The sequence below is a fragment of the Laetiporus sulphureus genome, assembly GCF_001632365.1.
Source record: "Laetiporus sulphureus 93-53 unplaced genomic scaffold LAESUscaffold_47, whole genome shotgun sequence".
Classification (NCBI taxonomy): Eukaryota; Fungi; Basidiomycota; class Agaricomycetes; order Polyporales; family Laetiporaceae; genus Laetiporus; species Laetiporus sulphureus.
The window spans coordinates 106,456-123,549 of record NW_024468556.1 but is presented as its reverse complement, the minus strand read 5'-3'; the positions used below and the strand labels follow the sequence as shown (position 1 = coordinate 123,549).

The window sequence follows — 17,094 nt, the reverse complement described above, 5'->3', positions numbered from 1 at the left end:
GTCCCTCGAGCTGCATTTTTGTTCTGACTCCCACCCCCCTCCCCTGCACGTCGGAAACGTTCTCCTTCGCCCTGAAGGATGAAATCTCTGAGTCGTCACAAGGGTACCCGAGACATTTCTCGAATAATGTGTGCCCTTACCGCACTCCTCTTCTCTCTGGTGTTTCTACTGGGAATCGCGACCGAGTTCAACCTCTTCCCACGACCGCATACAACTGCCCTTGGAACGCATAGCGGGACTGTGGACTATGGTGTGTGTTTTTCTTGAGTCTCTCAAGACGAAGAGGATACGCTGAACGTCCAGGGGCAGACTTCCCTGACTTCAACAAAATCGTACATCACTACACACTCTCGGAGAGCGAGATTGGTCTTGGTGAGTTTTCATACGATGTTCATCTCATTTTTCCGTGTCTCACAACCCTGCAGATAATCCCATCAGACGCCTTATGTTCGTCGGCGATGTCCATGGGATGAACAAGTCTCTCCAGTATGTCATCTCTCTGTGTCATCGCCATCCTCGAGGTGCGCGTCATTTGCCTGCAGTCAGACGTTCTTCAAGTTGACCGCTTAGTATTGGCCTGCATGTGCGTTTCTCTGAGCTTTTGAAGTCCGCTTAATCGGATCACGGAGCGATGTTTCACGGTCAGGATAGGATGACACGTCCTCTATTCGGAGATTTCGCGGAGGATCGCGATTTTCCTATGGAATTATGTGCTTAGAGCACGAGCGGTGCTGCGGAAGCCTTCGAGAGTTCCTTCGTTTTCGCACAGACAGGCGGCTGCCGCCTCGCCGTATGCGCGTATAAGTTTGGTGCCTTGTGAAATTGGCGGCAATGTTCTCTCCTCTTGCGTGGCCACTTCGCAAAGTGATGAAAGGCATCTACTGACAAGTCCCTCATAGCGACCTGCTTTCCGCGGTATCCTACAAACCTGAGACGGACACGTTGATCTTCGCCGGTGACATCATGGCGAAGTCAACGCACGCAGGCTCGCTCGCCGTCCTCGACTTCATCACTCAGCATAAATGTGGCGGCACTCCGGGGCCAGTGTATGCTGTACGCGGAAATCACGATCAGATGGTCGTTCAGTGGCGAGCCTGGCGCGACTGGTTTGAGCCGCTCCAGCTGACGTTCCCGGAGCCATCCCGCATCGACGCCGCCAAGGACAAGAAGCCTGATCGGCCTGTGCGTACCGGGCGCGAGTTTCTTCGGTTGATTGAGCACGAGTGGATGCACGATGTACGGACCGACCCGAAGAGTTCGGCCGATCCCAACGCATGGGCCGACACGGCGCGCAAGCGGGCGGCGGGTACGTGGCGCGCGGAATGGTGGCGCCGCATCCCGCACTTTGGTAAGGGGCGCGAAAAGAAGGATTGGGCAATATTTGGGGATCACTATTGGCTTGCGAGGTAAGTAGCAACGCCCCTTCGGAGCCATGGACGCTGTAAACGCGGGCCCTGATCTGCTACATGTTACAGAGAGATGACGATGGCACAGCGAGAATGCCTGTATTCGCTACCGCTGGTTATCCACGCCCCCTCGGAGCATTTCTTCGTTGTGCACGCCGGTATCTTGCCCTCGGATCCTACCCTTCCGCTCTTGGATGAGCATCAGCCTTTGGCTCACCCCCCGGTGCTGGATGTTTCCGGCGCCGATGTTGACATTGAGGGAGATGACGACGACATTACTATAATCTCTCGCATTGTTCATGTGCAACAACTGCTCAGCACGTCGACGCTTACTCGCAGTTCGCCGCGCAAGAATGAGACACTCGAGGAGCTGCGCACTGCCCAGGAAAAAGCGATCATGACGGATATCCCGACGAACCGTGATCCGTGGGTATTGCTTAATATGCGTGGCGTCCGCAAGACGGGCAAGGTCACTCGGTAAATATTTCTCATGCACAAACTCTCGTTGCACTCTGACTCGGTGGTCGCAGCAACAACGACAAGGGTACTCCATGGAGCAAAATCTGGAACAACCAGATCGGCCGTTGTCGAGGGTTTGACAACTCGTCTTCGTCAATGCCCGACGCGCCTCGTATCTACGACATAAAGAGGCCTTTCACGCGGCCCAACCCTGGCGACGACTCTGACAGCGAGACCATCTTGCTTCCCTGCGAGCCGGCTTCCGTCGTGTATGGCCACGCTGCCACGCGAGGACTGGACGTCAAGCGCTGGAGCGTTGGTATTGATACGGGCTGCTTGTACGGGTGGCGGTTGACCACGCTCATCCTGCAGCGCCCCAACGGGAGTGACATCGAGTCAAGATACCCTGAAAGCGAAGTGGATGATGATGGAGTGTACCAGGACGAGGACAACTGGTACAGTGCAGGCATTGCGCGCTCTGACGGTCAGTGGGAAGAGCCGGAAATGCCGAGCAGAAGGAGAAGGCGGAAGACGCGACGCGTGGAGTTTGGCGACAAGGGTTCGGGCCTCGACGCGCGTCTCGTGAGCATCAAGTGCCCGAAGATGGGCGATTTTGCATGAACCGTTCATGCGCTTTTTCAGTGTCAAACATGTGTTGTATCTTGTACCTTGCGAGAATCGCTTTTGTATCCTTGTTTAATTATTGGCATCATACCTTACTGTTGTGCATAGTGCCTCGTGTAGATTACTGTTGTTTCTATTGCACTTCCGAGATCTAGAGGAGCTTCTGAATCGGAAATGCATGTAACGAGTTCCCTGTAATGTCGCCTGAGCCCAGAACAGTCAAGAATTGAGGCTCGGGTGTTCTCCACGGGCGCTCAGCTCGCATGGAATCGAAAGGACTCCAGTGGAGTCCCTTTCAGATTGGTTAGCACTGCCGGAAGGAGCTAGAATTACACATGAAGGACCAATAACACTACTGTCCACGATATTGCTGATCGAATAAACAAGCAGGTACTTTACTAAGGAGATTGTACAACATATCGAATTGTGAAACATCCAGGACTAATGACAAGAGGGGGTCGTTTCAGCGAGAAGCAAGTCGTAAACACATCCAAAACCTCGTCACCTGATAACTTTAAAATACGAAAGAGAAAAAGAGCGACCTCAGGTCCTCGACAGAGCAATAAATCAAGGTGACAAAGCTATCATGGATCCCAGCATCGCGGCCGAAACCGTGAGACCGCCCAAGGAAAGAGCGAGCTCAGACATGCGTAAGACGTAACGGCAGCGCCAGCTGGATAAGCGCTCTCGCGCGCAGTTACAGTACCGTCAGTCGCTGTATGGCAGGACAACAAAGGCTACTTCTCTGACGTCGACCAGCTCACTAGTGGCGAAGCCCCTCGAGAAAGCCAACGTGAGTGCTTGTGCAACTCTGAATAGCACCAAGAAGACGAAGACAGAGGTGCTTGAGAGGGCATGAGAAGTGCTTCTCCTCTGAGCTAGTCATGTTCCTGGCAAGGATGTTTTTTAGGCGATTGATGTCGTGAGGTGAACGTAGCGATGTCCGGATGGGTATGACAGAGATGATGAACAAGGTGGAGCATGGAAAGCAAGAATAGATTAATGAGAGCACGGACACGATGCAGTTCAGGTGGGAGCTTGTCCTTGGTATCGCTTGATGAGTTCACGGAGGCGGGCCTGACCGAATGCGAGCTCGCCCTTAGGAGAAACAGGTCGTTTCGCGGCTGCTATCACAGGCACGGTTTGCTCTGAAACAGCTGCTAGAGAAATGTTCGCCTTGACTCTATCATTCGGAGGAGAGACAGGACGAGCCAGAGAAGCCATGGACGACAACATAGGGACGGCCAACGAGGAAGAAACAGCCGCAGGCACTGAGGATGACTTCATCATCATCGCACGCTTTGCATCTTTCACAGGAGTCTTTCTACCACCGGGTGTACTGGCAGCGTTCGCCTTGTTAGGAGAGCGAGGAGACCGCGGGTTTCGAGGCGTAGCATCACCGTTGGCAGGCCGCTTGACCTTAGGGAGGACATTCTTCGCCGCGGGACTTTGTGGCGAGCTTGTCCCCTTCTCATTCTGCTGTGATGCAGATGCCCATAACGAAGCTACCTTTGTCACTTTCCCACCTCGCCCGCCGCGGGCAGAACGAATGTCATAGCGCACCTCAGGATCGACGGGTCGAGGAGGGTACACCGTCAACCGGGGGGATATAACTGGCGCCTTCATTACCTTCCGGTGATGTCTATCAATTTGAGCAGCCGTAAGCCGCTTACTATCACCTCTCACTTGCGAGTTCTCCGAGCGAAGCGTCCCTATAGGCATGAAACCAGACGAGCGAGGATTAGGGGCAGCAGACACATTTGGCTCAACCGTTTCGTCAAGCTTCTCCTGTGACGCATCTTGTACGCTCAAGATTGGCTTATCATCCTCAGTTCCACGGGTAACGTCGTCAATATATTTGTATATGGGAGCTCTTGGACCGGCTGGAGGAGTAAGATCAGAGGGCTGTGGAACCTCTGTTCGCAAGTTTCCCAACCATGCAGCGACTCGGTCCTTGGCGTTCACGCGGAACACATCTTTCTGATCACCTATATCCGGAGATGGGCTCACAGGAGGCGGGGTACTAGATGGAGGCGGAACATCAGGCTCGATGCTGCCTAGCCATGCTGCCACTCGTCCTTGAGCCGTAATTTTCAATTGACGAATCTCCTTTCCTTTCCCCGTACTAGCCGTCTCGAAGCTCTTCTTCCTGCCTGGTCGCTCCTTGTCTTTCGACTTCTTCGTGCCGATGGATGATCCATCCTTCCGTGTCTCATGGCTTCCTGGGTCTGATCCCTTCCATCGCCTTCGCTCTGTGAGGGCATAGTCATCGTCTTCCTCCTCCTGGCCTATTTTCAGATGATCGATCTCGTCCGGCGGCCCAATTCTCGGCGTCCTGGCCTCAGCATCAAGGCCAGGTAGAGTAAGGCTCGATATTGCGGATTCAAGGGCAGGATCGGCATCTGCGGGACGAGGAATAGCGATGGGCATCACAGAGCGCACGTCTGCGTGCCCATTACTCCGTTCGACCTTGCGTGTCCCCACTTCTGCTAACAGCTTCGCCTCCAGGGCATCCAGACCACTTGGGCCGCCATGCGCAGTTGCACGAGTTACCTTCAGCGATGTCACCGCAGCTAATGTAGGCGTCGGAGGGGTCTCGTCGAGGCCATCTGACGAAAAGATGGTATCCACCGCCGCTCGCGCAGAGAGCAACTTTGGCTTCTGACTCGGATCAGGCACCCGCGGTAACGCCTGATCCCTCTTCCCCAGCTCCAAATGAAGAGCTCCGCTGGACATGTCTGCGTTCTCATCGTCCACCTCCGCGGCGATGCGCTCAAGCTGTTCAACCTGAGTTCCATGCATCGACGGATCATCGGAGAATGAATGCTTCGGAGAGAGTATAGGACGCGGAGACCTTACAGAGCCTTGCGAGCGCACAGGGGATGTGGGCATGGACGGTGATAAGTGACGAGTCCCAGCTGAGGATACTGGGCTTCCCTTGGTGTAGGGTGAAGTCAAAGCCCCGGGTATAGGAATCGCGGCTGATGGTGGCGTGAGGTGCTGAAGTGCGTGCGGCTCAGGCTCAGATGCGGCGGGTATAGAATAACGATGCGCCGGTGGTGAAACTGAACGATGGCGTGACGACATGCGGAGATGGAGTGATATGCGTGAGGCGCGCTCGCCTTTGCCTTCCTCGCGTTGCGCAACATATGAACTGCTGCCGTGGAGAAGTGACAGGGGTTGCTGTAACGGCACTGGAGGAAGAGGTGGCGGCAAGCCGTGGAAGGGCTGCGACGGAACCGGTTCGGTGCTGGACGGACGCGGTGGCGGGGCATACGGCGTGACGAGGGAGTGTGGCATGGGGTTGTAGTAGTAGTATTGGTATGGCAGTGGAGGTGACATTGGCGGAGGAGAGAAAGCGTGGTACAGTGGTGACGCAGGTATCAATGGTGGTGGCCAAGCCTGATCATAGCCTGTATAAGGATCAGGAGGCGGGGAGATTGGCGGAGAATAGGGATATGGACTTAAAGGGCGCCCCACGCGGGGGCTGGATGGAGCGTAAGAAGCGTATGGCATGGGCGACATATGGTCATATATCGGCATTGCGTGGACAGCGGGCTTGGGCTGTTCTTGGAGAGGCAAACTAGATGCAGCAGTTGGATGCAATATGGGCGCTGGGATGCTTAGCAGTATGTCCTTGCTACACGCCGTACTGAGCGATTTATGTAAAATGATATACCATCCGATGCCTCACCTTATAATGCCCATCGACAATTTCACATTGACGAGACATCTCACCTCGAAAAGGGGGTCCACATGTCTGCTTCCCTCCTCGTCGCCTTCGCGACTCCGTCCATGAACACTCCGCGCGTGCTCAGGCAGATCGAAAACAAGGAGGGCTACACCCTCTGCGCCGGGATGGATAATGTATTCAGGGCCATTGAACGATACTGTCGTCAAAGTGTCCGATATCTGCAGAGGGCGCTTCTGAGGATCAGAACGCATGGGTATGACTAATTCGCGTGCCAATGAGAGCGAAAGGCCCGTATTCTAGTATCCGGCTTTAGGATGATTTGCGCATTTATGACGCATACACTCACTTTCTTCGTCGAGTGATTCTTCACTTGCAGCTCGATGCAGGCCGGCTGTCCAGCAACCATGACTCCACCGGCAAGTCTGCCATGCACCCATATCTTGCCATTCTCACTGACAACCACTGCCTCCGGGTCCGTGCGAGAGGCATTTGTTTGAAGTGTCTCTACGACATCCACTGCCTTTTTGTCAAACACAAGCTTGTTCTCCCCTCTCCAAGCGACGCCAACTGTCGCTCGGATCTCGTATCTGACCTGTGCAAGGCCAGAGGCAAAGTTAATGGCCGAGGGCGACGACTCTGGCAGTGGTAATTTGAAGAGAAACGTAGTCGTCCCGCGGCGAGCAGGATAATAATGAGCTGGAAGGGCAGAATCTCCTACCACAGTAGGAGGGTGTACAGCATTCGAGGGGGGCAGCCCTGGTCCCTGGAAGAACCGCTTGACGTGCAAGAACGTCGATGTGCCGGAATGGTCGCGCGCAGTGAGCTCTGCTCGACAGCCAAATTTTCATATATACCGGCCACTACGAGACGAGACGCAGGATGCGTACGGACCTTCGACAGCGAAGAGCTCGACCATGATGACTCCGATGCCCATGCCCTTGTCCGCTTTGCACTCCAGCTCTATCTTGCCGGTGATGTTCCCTCCCGCCACGAACAAGGAGTTCGCGAGCTTCAGCGACACCCTCACCTTAGCATGGTGAGGCGAAGCGTTCATCGGCTCCAATCGAGACTGTGCCACCATCGTAGCTAGCCGTACCGGTAATTTCGTATCTGGAATTAGGAGGTCAATATCCGAAGTAAGTCCTCAAGCCATCAAGCAGCCTTGGGTGTGGCCCAGCAGTACGCCCAAGTAGTTTATGTGTGGATCACGGACGTGAGAACATGACGAAGGTTATCTCGATGATAGCATAGGCACGGGGAATTGTGACTTTTAACAACATAGCAACAAATGCTATGTAAACTTCCCAAATTACAAACAATGGCGTACTACCGTTAGAGATTTTCCTGGTTCGAAAACTCAACGCTTTTGATGAGACCGTTGTCTACTCGAAATTGTTGACTGAATCCGCCCTGCCGGGCCTATAGGTTTCTGCAGAATGACCATATAGCGGCTACGCACACGACTTGCCGCTGAAACAACACAACCGGCTTCCTTCCGTGAAGCCTTTCCTGTGGATGAACATTGCCGTTGTATACCAGTGTCTGCCTTCCCCGTTAGCTGGACTCTATCTTAGCGGCCTTGGCTGAACGCCGGTGATGATCCCATGTTCGTCTACCTCCTTCCAGGCAAGCTCGCAGCGGATGCGAAGGTGAGGGCTGCACTTATCTGTTTTCAACCGCGCACGGAATTCGCTCTAAGCGATAGATCCAGGCGAACTGTCGGCCCTCCTTTCTCCGTGTATCACGACTTAACAACTCGGCAGACTGCAGACCTTCCATCCGATTCGCAACATATCCACGCCGTGCGGAATATGTCCCATATGCGCTTGCACCCATTGGGATTATGCTTTTTTCTTGCACAGATCTGACACCGCGGATTGCACCAGTTGATATTTGTCAGCCAGACTCCGATTGGAGGTGTCCTGCCGTTAAAAGCGTCCGTGCACCTCATGCATCCTTGACGATCAGAGAAGCGGCACCATCTCTTCTCGTCCTACCTCCGAATGAGCCCTGATGAAGCACAAGCACGATATCAAGCGAGGCTTCCGAAGGGGCTCGAGCCGTGCCGTTGATCCAAGGATGTCCGGCCACCCGAGAAAACCGTAACGTTTCGCGGGTCGCTACCAAGGGCTGGCTGCGAGCCTGCGACCATATACGTTCCAGCCCGGACTAGCCGCGCGCGTCAGAGGATCTTCTCGTCCGCTCTGATGTGCATCAACGACTACCTCGTCTCGTCTAGCCTATAATCTAAACCGACCACAAGGCGATTCTAAATCCCATGATTGGCGAAATCCGGAGCGCCCGGCCCTCCAAGAGAATGTCCAGAATGTGCAACCGCCGAGATGCGTTGATAGAGTTCGTCCTTGCGGATAACGCAACGCTCCATACATATGCATCCCGCGATGCGCAGCACCACCCTCTAAATTCACGCTGGACGGACCAGCAAATCCTGTCAGCACGGAATTTCCGCGAGAAGACCATATTAGGCGAGTACGAACGTGTAGGCTCGCACATTCCTAAATCGTGCTAGGCCACAATATGAGGGACCGTAAACGTTGCATGGCCGTTTCTGATGTGCATTTCTGAGCTTTTTACAAACTGTATGTTCTGATGAGCAGTCCCGAACTTTATGAGCGCCGCCGCTGCTTCTGAAGCGGGTCAACCGACATTTATGAGAGAAGTTGAGAAGCACACCGAAGGCTGTAAATATTGATATTGATCAGGCCTCCCCTGCCTTTCTGAGCTCGCTGCGTGCATCAAGGATTTTTTTTTTTGTACATTTATTTCTATACCGCGCTATGCGCGGTTGGAAGGAGGTAAATACGCATCAAGGATTAAGCGCCCTCCCTCTCACGTTGCTATGCATCGTCCCCCCGCACTCTTGCCAGTTTGAGATTGGCTCTGGCATCATTTGCGTCCGCGAAGATTTGTCTGTACCCGCACCGATTATGGTGCTGATTTACACGTCGGTGCTACGCTATCCTCAGAATGCTCACGATCATTAGAGAACAAAGGATAAAATCGCGATATAATAATGTTCTGTAAATCCATCTAAGCCTCGACCCAGGCCAGGGATGCACATACACTAACCTCTTCTGGCCCGTTGTTCCTTGAACAGAGGTCAATCCAAGAGCCGCGAGGATGCCAGGCATCGTCGGCGTGGCTCAGTGCGATCGGCTCGCATGACATGATTCACCACGTTTATCCATTGCCGATGCATCTGGGGCACCAATCCTGGCCGAGATCGAATCGCGGTGATCACGGGATGGACGGCCCAGACTTGTTCAGGTACACCACATTTGGCACCTTGCGACTGGATCGAGTTGGAAGATTATGGAGAGGTCGGTGATTTTTGACGAACATACTTACTGGAGCGTGATTCCCGCCCGCGGAATATCACTGTCCCCAATATTTGCGGTCATTTTCACGATGATTCAGCTGTGCAGTACAATGCACCTGAGGAAGATAGGCAAAAGACATTGCTCCGGATCCGCCAGTCCTTAAAGCTTAAAGTAGTGCGCCATCGTCTAACCCAGGTACGTCACGGCTGCCTTGCTAAGCCTATACGAGAAGCTGAACAAATACGAACTCTTCCGCAGCGATGCAAGGCTCGAGATCGCGACGACCGGACTTGTGATGACTGACGCCATGCTAACGTCTCATCCATCTTGTAGTTCCATACGAGCTTTCGATACTCTAAGCTGCTCGCCTCCCCGGGCTTCGAGAGCTTCGTCTGGTGGCTTATCATCACGCCTGCGTTGTTCACGAGTAGCTTAATCGGTAGCCGTGCCGTGTCTTGACGGCATCTGCTCGGATGGCACGCAGAGAGTGGTGATCTGTGGCATTCCCCTGCATTGGGATCGTGAAATTCGACGGTGCTCCGTGAATGAGTGAGCGAGTATTGTGCGATTTGGTGATGCGCGACTCATGTTTCGAGGCGTAGAAACCTGTTGAGTTAACGTACGGAACGACATCGAATGTAGGACAGGGGAGGACTCGTTTGGAAAGGGTAAGTGATCGATTGAGACAAACAAGAACAAATAGATGGGACAAAATCGCGTTACAAATATTCTGACCTTGCAGTCGCAAAGTGAGTGCGCATCAGGTTCTAGCTCGGACATCGCTAGTTTTTTGGATGCGCTTAGCCTGCCCGCAGGGCCAGCACCCTGAATGAGCGCAGTACCACTATTACGTAGTAAAGTGAGCAACAGAATCAATTAAAAAATTCCGCCAAAGATCGGGTAACCACTGTATCATAACCATTAGCCGGGGCCGCGGGGTGACATCGAAATCTCCGCACAAAGCTGAGATCTGCCTCGCCTTCGGTAACGATTCCATAAATATGAACTAGCATCTCGATGATGGTTATTGTTCGCTGTCCCGTCTGCCGGTCTTTGTTCCCTTCAGCTCCTAATCGCCTGCGTCAAGGTCCCGTCTGCTCTTACTATCCACCTCGATGAACGGAGAAGTAAGACGCGTCACTCACTCCTCGAGGAGAGATCCTGATTCTTCGCGTCTTTTCGTTTGCAGCCACATACATCAGCGCCTAAGGCATCCTTGGCTGTTGACTTCATCATCATTGGCGGAGGTATGATCGTTATATGTGACAGCGTTGGTTGATGATCAAGAATTATTGTGTAGGCATCGCTGGGCTTGCTGCTGCTGTAGCGCTGACTCGCGTAGGTCATCGTGTGCAAGTATTAGAGAAGAGTGATGGGACCAAAAACGTGAGTACGATCAAATTACGATGTCATACGCCGTATTCATGAATCCAGCGAGGAGGTGGCGGTGTTCGCATGCCCCCCAACATGTCAAAGATCCTATTCCATTGGGGGCTGAAAGAGAAGCTACGAAAGATCGCATTGACATCACAACCAATATTGTTTTCGAGATGTACGCAATTTGTTCTCTCGCACGTGATTGCGACTGATCACCCCCATAGTTGAGAGCGGAGAGCTTCTTGGCACACAGGTCTGGGACAACGAGCTGCTAAGAGAGACACGCGGGGAGTTCATGTTAACGACTGTAAGGGACCTTTCGCTAGACTGGGGCTACGCAGCGGCAAACTCATAATTGCCGCGCAGCACAGTGACTTGCATAGAGTGCTGCTTGAGACAGCACTCTCACAAGGCGCCACGATACGCACTAACGCTGATGTTGTTGAGATTCATCCTGACAAGCGCGAGGTGAAGCTAGCTTCTGGAGAAGTTTTGACGGCGGATGTGATAATTGGCGCGGATGGAGAGAACGGGCTGGCTAGACGAATCGTCATTGGGCGGCAGGATCACGGCACGCCGGTCGGGTTGACCATGTTCGAGTATGTTACCTTTTTCACTTGCACGTATTTCCACCTTATGTTGTGGCTTTGCAGCGCTACATTCAACACAGCAACTGTCACGAAGGACATGCCGGATGACATCAAGCAATTTGTGAACGTCCAACAGGCAGGGCGTCTTTTATTGCTCGCTCTCGCCACTTTTTCTTACGAGCCGCTCTTCGCCTTTAGAACATGGTTTTCATTGCCTTCGGGAATGGGTGCTGTGCAGTCGGGTATCCGATCGTCAGTGTGCCTACCCAGCTATCATGCGCTATGATGACTGAACGGCCTATCAGCACGCACATCAAGAGATCGCATTTCACTTTCTGCTCCGTGACGACCGGACCGACGGTGCATGGGGCGATCCCCCTTCGGCAGACCTAAAACGCCTTGTCCCGAGCCCATGCGATGCGAGGTGGGTGCCTTCGTTCGGCGCGGGGATGGCACGTTCATCGCTCTTCTTATAGGCTGAGGATAGTGGCAGACAACGCATCGAACGCGGTTCGAGTGGCTGTGAAGGATTACGGTGACTTGGAAGAATGGGTGCATGAGAGTAACACGATGGTGCTGGTCGGGCAAGCGGCGCATCCATTTCCAGTAAGATCTTTCCACCTCGTGACCTATAAATGTGGCTTATGGTATATTCCCAGCCTGCGAGCTTGCAAGGGACGGCGATGGCAGTCGAGGACGCTGCCGTTCTGGCCAAACTATTCGCACACCTCAGCAGTCCCGAAGAAATCGGCAGCTTCCTATGGGCATTCCAGGACCTGCGGCATAAACGCTGTAACGAGGCGCGCGAGGCAGAAATGAGCAGCATGTTCTGGATGACGCTCGAGAACGGTGAGGCGCAGAGCTCGCGAGACAATGGCATGCGTGAAAAATTCCGTGCGGGAAAGAACGTCATGGAGGGCGAGGACGGCGAGGACGATAGTCCACAGTGGCAGGAGCTGAGAAACACGTTTGGCTACGACTGCGAAGACGAGGCAGATAACTGGTGGGTGCAGTGGGGCGTGCTGCGGGAGCGCGCAAGAGGCGGTAGCAATGCCAGCGTGCAAACACCAGGAGATGGCGGTTTCGATTGGTCGACGATGAGCATTCAGGTGAATGAAAGCACGGCGGCTGCTACAGCTGTCGATCAATCAGTGTAGCAACATCTAGACGGACATTTTTTGGATTATTTGGATCTACGTTAGGGCAATCTGCATTGCACTGACCCTCGTCCGTTGACATATGGGCACATATCTGTATGGTGTAACAGCTAACTACGATCGTATGGGCGTATAATGATTAGGGACTCAGTGTGCTACTAGTCCACGGTATCGGTTCGTTGTGGTGCGATGGAAGGGTCACTTGCTGTTCAAGCGACAATGTAACATTTACAGCTGCCGAATGGCAGAAGTCCAAATTTCATCGCGCGTTAGAAGGAGTTCAGCGTAATAGGATGCGTCTCCGTACCGTCGTATGAATGGCCCAAAGAGCGGATTGATGCAAGGTAGTGCGACAGATCAACATCGCCGTACGATACCGCAGCGTAGTTCCTCCTCCCTTTGGAAATACGATCAGCCAAATGAGGCAGACCAGTGGATACGACCCACCGGTACTCGAACATGATCTGCGCCCCCACGAAAAGACATGCGCACGCGAAGGCAAGAAATCTTAACCCTACGAGCACGAAATGAACGTCAACATTACTACGCGAAACAAGTGAAATGGTCAGCACGCGCCTTCCCAGGTATCGGTGAGCTGGTGCAGCATATATGAGATACCGTCGATCCCAATGACAAAGCCTACGAGGTTGGCGGCCATCATCATGAGGATATTGAGCACTGCACCGACGGCACAGACATGTCTGTACCACCATCTTGAGCCATACTGCAAGATTGTTCATGCGCGCATCGATCGGGACAACCAGGAAGACCGATCAGTTGTCCAAATGCAGGCTAATGGCACTGTTGAACTGACCTTCGTAGGACTGAGGAGGTATCTCGCTATCAGCTCTGGTAGGATGAACAAGCTGACGAGCCAACCCCAAGCCAAGAGCCGGAAGGACAGGTCATGCCACAATGCGACAAAGGAGAAGATGATAAGGGTCGCAAACACGACGTTATTTGTACCGCCGAGGGGGACGTAGATATAACTGTCCATGTATAACGTGTGAAAGTTTAAAACCGTGACAGATCTTATAGGCTAGCAGACGCGCAACTTACCGGACAATCCACAAGTTGTAGCTACGATGCCAACTCCGCCAGAAGCCCAGGGTGGAGTAGTTGTTCGCCATGCATCGAACCATGTTCTCCAGTGGGTCCATCCCATCGGCGAGCGCCCACAAGCGGAAGAACCGCCACGGAATCAATAGCTGGTGGAATGTTGGCATCGTCGAAGAGTATTGACACAGCAGCGTCACGTACCTTCAGCCATACGACGATCAGATTCCAAAAGCCGATCATGCACAGTTCGGCGGCAGAGTCGCCAGCCCACGCCTTCGTATCTTTGATCGCAACGACGTACATGAAATGTAGGATGAATTCCAGTGTGAGGAAACACACGAGGAAACGGAATAGATAGCTGAGCGTTCCTCGGAGAGATACCGGGGCCGGGCGATGGAGCTATGCGAGGTACGCGCTTAGCAGCAGAACGAAATTGGCGATGGTACCCTGACCAACCTGCCATACGAAGTCGTTGAAGGTCATGATCGGACCAGCGATGTACAAAGGAGGATACAAAACATAGGCAAAGAAGTTTGCGTATGAATATCTTTCGAGAGGATGTGCGGTGGTTTTTCGTTGCTTTTCCGTCATTGTGCTGTCTGACTTAACCCACTATAGTGAACAAAATGTCGATGTATTGGTGGCGGTACATACACTAGCAGTACCGACTCCATTGCATGCCCAGTGATAGTCCAAGTTGAACGATATGAGCCGCAGCGCGGTGATATTGAAACTAACATGCCAACGCGGATATATACCCGGTATACTATCCTAACAATATGATGCACAACGTCGTGTAAATGAGCGACCCTGAGCAACTAAGCAATTAAAACGCACAAGAAACCCGAGTGAGCTGTGTAGGATTTCGAAACGGTAGCCCTCAGCGCGTTCACTGGTATATAGGATTCCAGCATTGAACAGCCAGGTCAACGTAGGCCCAAGCTTGGATCCTCTGCAGGTCTTCCCGATAGCGTAGTTCATAGAGAGTATGGCAATAATTTTGATGGCGCTTGTACCATGCAGACCAGCCAGCATTAGCACAGAAAACATGCATAAAAATGGCACCAAGTATGTCCTATCAGAGGCCGGCCTTGACCATAACCGTCGAATAGAGCTTGTATACACTAGTTTGGCGCCAAGGAACACCCCAGCAAGAAGAACTAGGGAGAACATATTGTTACGAAACGAGCGATACTGGGCGTCACTATTGTCCTGCATTGTCGATCAATGTCATCCAGCGGAGGCTGCAATCACGATGCGACTCACGACTCGACGCCCGAACATCCAGCCTGGAGACAATCTCCGGTTATACTGGACGTAATTGCGATGTGAGGCTGCGTCCACAGCTTGAGCTTAGCAGAATCGGCAGGCGAAATACACATACGTGAACTGAGTCTCATGGGTATCCAAATCATGATAGGCACCACGACACAGAAGATTATTGCATACAGAATGAACTCGGGAGATTTCCATCGCGCAGGCGAATGATGGGCCTCTTTAGCTTGGGGATGATGGGAAGAAGGTATGTCAACGGTGAGCGTAGTAATTCCCCTTCGTCGCGTTGTCGGCTCTTGGGCCAGCTCAAAGGAGGAGACAGTTGGGCGCAAATCAGTCGGCATCTGTAGTACCACGTCGCCTAGCATCCGAGAGGACCAATGCGCATATATCTGTCTTCCAGCAGGTAATTCCGAGTCCGCAAATGACTGAAAACGCAGGTGGATGTGAGACTTGGATCGAGCGTGAAGCAACGCGCATTAACGCCCAAGGCGCTCCGTGGCCGCGCCGCATGGTGGCTGCATCGACTTGACCATCTTCTCTCACCCGACTTCTTCGCTCTTCCGCTTTGCCGTTCGCGTCAAAGTTAGTTCCGCTAGTAAGATACCTTTCGAGACAACCAAACTGACAAGATGGTGGATGACATAGTCATGGATGAAGTATCGACTGGATCAGACTCTGACTACTCCAAGTGAGCATACTATCCCGCCCTGTCTCCCCCCATTCTAACAGGATCCTAGTTCGGTACATCGATGTCTTCGATATCAGTTTGTCTTCTCTTTCTGACCACCCGTGATAGTGGATTTCCTGGTTCCTGTCCTCCAAGGGCAACGAGTATTTCTGCGAAGTCGAGGAAGATTACATTTTGGACCGATTCAACCTCACAGGCCTCAACACTGAGGTTCAGCACTACTCACAAGCGCTCGACCTCATCACGGACAATCTAGGTTCGTGCATCCAAAGCGCATCCGTCACATACCAATTGTTTCTCGTAGAGGACGACGAGGTCCAGGATGAGTTCCGTGGCACGCTTGACATCCAAGCTCGCTTGCTCTATGGGCTAATTCACGCACGATGGATTGTTACCTCAAGGGGCTTGGCCAAAATGGTTCGTCGCCGATCTACGATAACTCTCCATCCTTGTCTCAAGGTCTCGCCACGCTATAATCTGGTGATTATGACAGCTTGAGAAGTACAAAAAGGCCGACTTTGGTCGGTGCCCACGTGTTTTGTGCCAACAGCAACCTCTCCTACCCGTTGGACTCACGGATGTCCCGTACGAGAAGTCGGTCAAACTGTATTGCGGACGCTGCGAGGATATCTACTCTCCAAAGTCCTCCCGCCATGGATCAATTGACGGTGCATACTTCGGCACCTCATTCCCGCACCTACTTTTCCTAGTCTACCCCACCCTTATTCCGCCCAAGAGCGGCCCCGTTGACTTTGGACCACTGCGCGCGAGCTCGGAAGTCGAAGGCGGCAGGCGAGCTAGGAGAGCAAGGGAAGATCAGGAGCCTCCCACAGACACTGTACCAGAGGGCTTCAGCACAGCAAGCGCTGCGCTCAAGGCGGAGCGATATCGTCCAAGGATCTTTGGTTTCCAGGTGAACGAGATTGCAAAGTTGCAGAGGTGGCAGGAGGCAATTCGAGAGAGGTAAGGTTTCTGTTACCTCTGCAACGTCTCCAAAACCTCATCGAGGCATACAGACAGGTAGCGAGGTTGGAGATGCTGGAGGAGCATGGTTTGATGTAGAAAGACATTCCGATGTAACACTAAGCTTTCTCGTGTTATTTATGAGTTTCTGCTGTCTCCGTCGATACTAACATTTCGAGAAGGGATCGATTTGCATCGCAGGCCCAGGCCTTCAATAGCAGTGATCAGTCATCCTTGTCCTTCTGTGCAATTTATCATCAATGTCAACGTTGTGAAATGTTTCCAGTCCATATTTCCCAGCCAAACGAATGTGTCGCGAATTTTCATCGGGCGCAAGCGTATCGTGGAAGTTTCCTCCTTTTTTCCCTCGTTCGTGAAAATATCATCAAGCTTCCTTCGTGCATGCCAAATCATCCAGTAAACGCAACATATTACACGAGGTAGGTGTTCTATGTTAG

The 17,094-nt window shown here is 52.8% G+C and overlaps 5 protein-coding genes across 5 annotated transcripts; 3 read left to right on the top strand and 2 right to left on the bottom strand.

The window, feature by feature from the left end:
* The first annotated feature begins 32 nt into the window (after positions 1-32).
* LAESUDRAFT_730049 (Metallo-dependent phosphatase) lies at positions 33-2,682 on the top strand. The gene is made up of 6 exons (XM_040909767.1): positions 33-250; positions 310-372; positions 426-486; positions 900-1,406; positions 1,476-1,883; positions 1,937-2,682. Exons 1-6 carry the CDS (start codon positions 127-129, stop codon positions 2,484-2,486), a joined length of 1,713 nt encoding a protein of 570 aa, XP_040760290.1. The 5' UTR covers positions 33-126; the 3' UTR covers positions 2,487-2,682.
* Positions 2,683-3,515: 833 nt separating this feature from the next.
* LAESUDRAFT_762682 (uncharacterized protein) lies at positions 3,516-7,264 on the bottom strand (the record flags this gene model as incomplete). The annotated part of the gene is made up of 4 exons (XM_040913140.1): positions 3,516-6,129; positions 6,184-6,479; positions 6,530-7,008; positions 7,075-7,264. The coding sequence occupies 4 exons, from the start codon at positions 7,262-7,264 to the stop codon at positions 3,516-3,518; spliced, it is 3,579 nt and encodes a 1,192-aa protein (XP_040760289.1).
* Positions 7,265-10,802: 3,538 nt separating this feature from the next.
* On the top strand, positions 10,803-12,648 carry LAESUDRAFT_661511 (FAD/NAD(P)-binding domain-containing protein; the record flags this gene model as incomplete). Its single annotated transcript, XM_040904941.1, has 8 exons — positions 10,803-10,910; positions 10,959-11,076; positions 11,126-11,208; positions 11,268-11,576; positions 11,690-11,743; positions 11,797-11,915; positions 11,968-12,097; positions 12,151-12,648. 8 exons carry the CDS (start codon positions 10,803-10,805, stop codon positions 12,646-12,648), a joined length of 1,419 nt encoding a protein of 472 aa, XP_040760288.1.
* A 357-nt stretch (positions 12,649-13,005) lies between these two features.
* On the bottom strand, positions 13,006-15,326 carry LAESUDRAFT_738648 (MBOAT-domain-containing protein; the record flags this gene model as incomplete). Its single annotated transcript, XM_040910920.1, has 11 exons — positions 13,006-13,045; positions 13,096-13,162; positions 13,225-13,372; positions 13,463-13,637; positions 13,708-13,856; positions 13,909-14,106; positions 14,164-14,319; positions 14,362-14,478; positions 14,545-14,919; positions 14,974-15,041; positions 15,092-15,326. 11 exons carry the CDS (start codon positions 15,324-15,326, stop codon positions 13,006-13,008), a joined length of 1,728 nt encoding a protein of 575 aa, XP_040760287.1.
* A 288-nt stretch (positions 15,327-15,614) lies between these two features.
* LAESUDRAFT_752067 (uncharacterized protein) lies at positions 15,615-16,933 on the top strand (the record flags this gene model as incomplete). Its single annotated transcript, XM_040911701.1, has 5 exons — positions 15,615-15,673; positions 15,715-15,736; positions 15,782-16,090; positions 16,167-16,636; positions 16,690-16,933. The coding sequence occupies 5 exons, from the start codon at positions 15,615-15,617 to the stop codon at positions 16,733-16,735; spliced, it is 906 nt and encodes a 301-aa protein (XP_040760286.1). The 3' UTR covers positions 16,736-16,933.
* Positions 16,934-17,094: the final 161 nt, after the last annotated feature.

Coding starts and splice junctions, on each gene's coding strand:
- LAESUDRAFT_730049 (XM_040909767.1), top strand. CDS start 127: ATGTGTGCCCTTACCGCACTCCTCTTCTCTCTGGTGTTTCTACTGGGA. Junction 373..425: donor GGAGAGCGAGATTGGTCTTG/GTGAGTTTTCAT, acceptor ACAACCCTGCAG/ATAATCCCATCAGACGCCTT. Junction 487..899: donor GGGATGAACAAGTCTCTCCA/GTATGTCATCTC, acceptor AGTCCCTCATAG/CGACCTGCTTTCCGCGGTAT.